This window comes from Pipistrellus hanaki (assembly GCF_964339955.1).
Source record: "Pipistrellus hanaki genome assembly, chromosome: 1".
In the NCBI taxonomy this organism is placed as follows: domain Eukaryota; kingdom Metazoa; phylum Chordata; class Mammalia; order Chiroptera; family Vespertilionidae; genus Pipistrellus; species Pipistrellus hanaki.
In genome coordinates, this window is record NC_140503.1 from 5,378,896 (window position 1) to 5,384,895 (window position 6,000).

Consider the following 6,000-nt stretch of genomic DNA (forward strand, 5'->3'; position numbering starts at 1 on the left):
GGCTTGTAAATCAATGCTGATGGCTTGGCAATGGATTTCTCAAACTTATCCTCTCCTCCTGCCCTGCTCCGATCTCCGCAGGGAAAATCAATATTACAACTTCACACTTAAGACATTTTTGCAGCAGCAGCAGCAGCGTCCAGGGCCTGAGCCGCCTGCGGAAGCCCATCCCTCGCCATTGCAGCCGAGGCGGCAGGGACATGACACGGGCGCCGAGCGCCCCCTAGCTGCCGCGCGGCGCCACGCGCGGGCTCGGCGCCGCCGGCTTGTCATCCAGCAGAAGCCGATGCAACTGAAAGTTTATTTTGGAAAGTCTCTTATCACAACAAGCAGCAGAGATGGCAAAGCGATGGAGAAGGGGGATGAAAAGGGGAAAGGGGGGACGGCTAGTGCAGGCCCCGTTCTGAGCGAACAGGCAGCGCCGAGAGCCCGATGCTGATACGGCGCTGGGAGCTCTCCCCTGCCTGCTCCATCTCCCGGAGACGTGATGCTGAGGACTGCCAAAGGCACCCACAGCGGGCCGCACAGTGGTCAGCAAAGCCTGGCCTCCGCCCCCTCCACCCTCAGCCTTCCTCCCTGCTCCTGAGGCCGGTTCCTCTGCATTCCCACCAGCCGGTGAGAAATGGCTCGTTTTCTGTTAGGAAATATGTTGAAAGGCCAGACAAAAACCACCGAGGCCAGAGCACAGGCAGGTAGCAACCTCTTCCCCTCAAAAAAAAAAAATAATAATAAAAAATAATAAAATAAACATGCATCTGTGCATACTCTCTGGGAGGAGACGAGACCCTTTAAAAATATTAGGGGCTGTTAAAACAGGCCCCCGGCTGTTTCCTCTCAGGTGTGAATTGCAAATGAATAAAACCAGCCCGGCATCACACCTTGGGCGAACACATTTTTATTCTCCGGTGGAATCGGAGCAGCTGACTTCTGTCACACGTCTAATGACATGGGGTTTCCTTCTGTGCAGAAGGGAGGCAGACTTCCCTGCCCCCCACCAACAACCAAAAAAATAAAAAATAAAATAAAATAAAAAAGAGGGGCCTGGAGCTTGTGCCATGTGCCAAAGGCTCCATTCTGAGGGGTCTGTGGGCCACCGGAGACAGACGACGGTGCCCTGGGAGGTGAGGGTCCTCGGAGGCACCGCCGCCTCCCGAACACACAGCTACAGCAAAGCCCGGCGCCGAGGCAGCCCCGGAATCCACGCGGCCGAACGTCGGAGTCCCATCTCGGGTCTCCGGTTGTTGCACAAAACCGTGACTTCCCACGGAAATTCGCTCGAGAACCTGTTGGTGGGTTGGTGAGCTCTCACCCTTCCTGGGGTGATGCAATCCGCCACCACCGGCATCTTAGCTTCTCGGAGCACCTCAGCTCCTCGTGGACGGGTGCTCTGCCCGGCTTCTCACCCTGCCTCTCGCCCCGGGTGCAGGCACCCCGGGCTCCAGGCCCTTCCCTCGGCCTGGCCATCCCGGCCGCTCTTCCTCCCCTCGTCACGATGGTCCCTGTGTCTGTTTCGTGTTTGTCTTGAGATGAATAGCTGCTGCATCCGCCCCCCGGTTTGAAAAGCCATATCCATGTGGGTCAAACGTTTTGAAACAGCCCAGAAGCCTGGGTTTCTGTCCCCAGCTGTCCCCCACACGCTTCGTCCCTCCCTCTGAGCCTCACGGGTCCTGTCTGCACATTGAACTAACCCAGGATGGAGCCCTTCGACTCCCCGCTACCATACCCGCTGACACCCCAAGATTCCCCGGGCCATTTCCGGGCTCTTGGAGTCTCCGGGGCCATCAGAACCGAGGCTGCTGCTCCCCGGCCGGCGGGCTGCCACCAGCCGAAGCCGCACCATGCTGTAGGTGGCTCCTTTCACATTCCCCGTCTACAATAGGTGGGGGGCCGTGGCAGCACCCATTTTGCCGACCAGGGCTCCAGCGCACCCACCGCCCAGCCGGGCCCCCGGCGCCGTGGAGGGACACATGCACAGACCGGTGCAGCCTACGCGGCACCCAGCTCTGGCCTTCCCCCGGCCTGTGCTCCCACCTCCCCTGACACAGGACAGACAGAAAGCCAGCTGCTTTGGGGTAATAAATAGCCGGTCTGGGAACTGGTTGGACCACTCTCCCCGCTTACACCCTGCCCGTGCTCAGGTCTCCCTGTGCCCCAGAGGCCGGCAGCATACCCTTTGCCCTCTTGCGGCCTCGTCCCCACCTCCCTTCTCCTCTGCCTCTCCTTTCCCTCTCCCTGCCACGGCTCCAACTCCGCGCTGGCTTTCCCCAGCACCGCTCCGAGCGAGGCTCAGAGAGACTCCGAACAAATGAAACATGGAAGAATGTTGCACCAGGCGCCCCTGGTCCCCCCTCACCCAGCTGCCGCCGGTCCTGGCCCGGCTTCCACCCAGGAATGCCAGAGAGGGAGCGAGCAAAGGCCACGCAGACCTACCTGCTTCTTCCCCCTGGCACACAACTGCAAACACGCCTGGCTGCTTTTGTGAAGCTGCCAGCTTAGCAATGCACCCCCCACGACTCCCCCTCTCCCAGACACCCCCCCCCCAACTTTCCCTCCTCAAAAACAACTCTTGCAATTATCCAGAAGCTGTGCGGGGCAAATTGCCTCCTGGAGAGACCCTGCGGTCTGCAAGTGCAGACATCCTAGCTGCCAAGCCACCCTCTGAAGGTGGGGGGCCAGGGTGAGAAGCGATTGATTATTGATTATCGGTAAAGGGCGCAACGTCCACCGGCCTGAAGGAGGACCTGGGTCCCGCCAGGCTCCAATCCGGCTGCCAAACATCTTGTTTTAAATGCAGCCGGGAAGTCCTCCTCCTCCTCCGTGTCAGAATGGTGCAAAATAAAAGAGGCGTCCTCGTCCCTCCTCCCTCCCGGGCACCCCCCTCCAGAGGTGAACCCCACTTTGATTATCTATTACCTTCCCCCCCCACAAAAAAAAAATATAAGAATAAATCCACAAATTCTTACTAAGGTATCTGCCGTAACAAAGGAGCGGCGATGGCAGCAGCAACTGCTCCGAGCAGATGGTTCCTGCGCCGGGTGTTCAGGGGAGGGGAGAACCCCTGTATATATATATATTTATTTATTTATTTAAATTTTTTAAAATATAACATAAATATTCGGCTCTCCGCTGCCCCGCAGCCAGTCCTCAGCCGCGGCGGCCGCCGCAGCTGGGCGCGCAGTGCTCTCCCGGCTCCCTCCACGCGGGCAGCGCGGCCCCAGCCCGGCGAGCGGGCGAGCGAGGCGCCCGGAGGATTTCAGGGACGCAACCTGCCCGCGGCCTCTCTCTCGATGGCACCCAGAGGATGTTTTATTTCTATTGCAGTAGAATTGTACATGTATATGGAAATGTGTGCATCCACAGCGGCCCAAGCACCGCGAGAGGAAGGACCGCAGGGGAAGGTTCCCGCGCCGCCCAGCAGCGGCTGGCCGGGCCGGGCGCGCTGCAGCCGCGCGGGCACCGGGAGCTCCGCCGCCAGCCGGCACCTGGCCCGCCCGCCGCCCGCCGCTCCGCTCCCCTCCGCCAGCCCCGCGCGGCGCCGGGAGCCGCTGCAGCCTCTCCGCCCGCCGCCCGCCACGGGCTCCGGCCCGCCGGGCTGCAGCCCCGGGCTTTGCACTGCGACCTGCCTTGTTTATGTAGACAGAGGAGATGAAAGCTCCTGGCTACAAGGATGGGTAAGAGACGGATAGGTCTCCTTTTCTTCTTTTTTCTTTCTTTCTCTTTCTCTCTCTTTTTTTTTTTTTTTTTACTACTAATTTACAAGCACATCCCTCGCTCCCCACTCCTCGCTGACAATCTTTGCGCGCCCCCCCCATCCCCACCACCCCGTGGCGGGATTTTTCATCACCCCCCCATCGCCCCCACCCCCACTTTGTTTTTTTGGGGGGGAGAAGGGGGGAAGAAGGGGAGATCATCCCGGGAGACTGCGGAGGTGGGGAGACGGGGAGGGGGTGCAGGAGCCGGCACACCGCCGCGCAGCTGGATTCTTTTGCAAACAGCGAGAGGAGGGGTGAGGACGGCGGCTCCAGGATCCTCGGACCGGCGTGGCCGGAGCCCTGCCTGCCCGCCTGCCCGCCTCGGCGGGGCGCAGCGACCCGGGCCTCCACGGAGCCCCGCGTCCCCCCCGGAGCGGCCGGAGCGCGCCCCGCTCCCCTCCGCCCGCGCCGTCCGCGCGGACCCACGCGCTCGCCAACTTTTCCCCGCTCCCCGGCTCCCCCTCCCCCTCCTCCCCGCTCCCCCAGCCCCCTCCCCCTCCCCTGCAAACCCCGCCGCCAGCGCCGCCGCCGCCACACACGCCGCTCGGAGGGCCGAGCGTCCGGCCCGGCTCCGCGCGCACACCCGCCTCCGGAGCCCGCGCGCCCCTGCCCGGCCCGGCCCCGCTCCCGGGCCCCGGCGCCCGGGCTGCGGGAAACTTTCCCGCGGACCCCCGCCCCCCGCCGCCGCGCTCCGGGCCGCCCGCTGCCTCCGCGGGCCGCCTCGGCGCCCGGCCCGGCCCGGCGGCCCCCGGCGCGGCGGCCCCAGCCGCGGGCGCCCCGAGCCCGAGCCCCGGCCCCCGCGCGCCGCGGACACTTACGGGTGATGAGCTCCCGCTGGGACAAGTGCTGCGGGTTGCCCTGCTTGCGGCGGGACATTGCCCCGGCATCTACTCTGGCATCGCCCGGAGAGCCGCTGGGGAGGGGAGCCGGGAGGGTCCGAGCCGCCGCCGCCGCTGCTCCTGCCGCCGCCGCCGCCGCGCCTCCGCCTCGGCCCCGGTCGGTGCTTTTGGTTCTTGCCCCCTGGCTCGCTTGCCCTCTCTTCCTCCTCCGCTTCTTTATGTTGCTCTTTCTTCTAGGCTGCTTGTTGTTTTGTTTGCAAAAGGAAAAGAGAAGAAAAACCTCGATAGGAGAAAGAGGCAAAAAAAAAAAAAAAAAATGCTGCTGCTGCTGCTGCCGGGGACGGGCTGGTTTCCTTAAAATATATTCTTCGGAAGGAAAAGAAAATCCGCTGCACTTCTTCACACTGCTCGGCCCGCTGGACTTCCGAGGTCTTCTTCTTGGACTTGACCCGGGGTTTGCACCGGCTCCTGACACTTTCTTTCCAGGGTCTGGTGGGTGGAAAACGCACTTCTGCCAGGAGCGGGGGCAAGGAAAAAAAAAATGCAAATAAAAAAAAGAAAGAAAAAGGAAAGAAGAAAAAGGAAAGAAAACTTGGGGACTTGTCTCGTACCCCCTCACCCCGCCCCCTCAAAAAAAAAAAAAAAGCCAAAGCAACGTAAAACTGCCCGGTTCGGCTGTTTCTGGGTTTTCTGCGGGCTGCCTGTTTTGCTTTTTCTTTCCTCTCGGAGGCTGACCCCGGCGCGGATCTGGGGGGACTCCGCGAGCGGCTCCTCTGCCGTCCACCTGGCAGCTGGCGCCGCCGGGGCTGCGGGTCCCCGCGAGCGCTCCCCGCTCCCCTGGCGCCCGGGCCCTGGGGGCGGCTGCGGGCGGCTGGCCCGGCGCGCCGGGGTCGGTGCGGCGCGGGCCGGGAGCTATAGGTTGCAACGTGAAGATGGCGGAGTCCGGGTTCTCTGGGAGCTCTCGGTCTCTCTGTGGCTGGGGCTGCCTCTGTACAATGGGATAAAATTCAAGTTCAAGTGCGGACGTGACGTTTAATCTGCACTAGAGAGACAAAAAGACCCAGAGAGTCGGAGCACTGGGGGCGACTAGCGGTGGCTTTTTAACATTGTACCCTGCAAGAGAACAAGAAAGCATGCCACGCCACACCACACACACACACACACACACACACACACACACTCCTGCCCATGTGCACACCACAGCCACAGCCCAGGCCGGCCTCACGTGCAAGCGGCTCTTTGGGTCAGGACCCCCTCCCTTTGTGCCAAGGGAAGAGGAGGGGAGACGATGGGCAGGAGATTTTTAAATAAAATGTTAAAACCCTCATGCCCCTCCTCCCCTCCAGGGAGCAGGGCCCCCTGAGAAGGGGGCGGAGTGCAGCGTGTGTGCAAGTTGAACCAAGGCCAGT

At 62.0% G+C, this 6,000-nt stretch overlaps 1 protein-coding gene across 2 annotated transcripts in view; it reads right to left on the reverse strand.

Moving 5' to 3' along the window:
- BCL11B (BCL11 transcription factor B) overlaps window positions 1-5,744 on the reverse strand; it is a 95,314-nt gene extending 89,570 nt beyond the window's left edge. For both annotated transcript variants that reach the window (XM_084885730.1, XM_084885729.1), the window contains exon 1: window positions 4,571-5,744. In XM_084885730.1, the coding sequence (XP_084741856.1) occupies window positions 4,571-4,628 (58 nt within the window). In that variant the 5' untranslated portion in view covers window positions 4,629-5,744. The remainder of the gene's footprint in view (window positions 1-4,570) is intronic.
- Window positions 5,745-6,000: the final 256 nt, after the last annotated feature.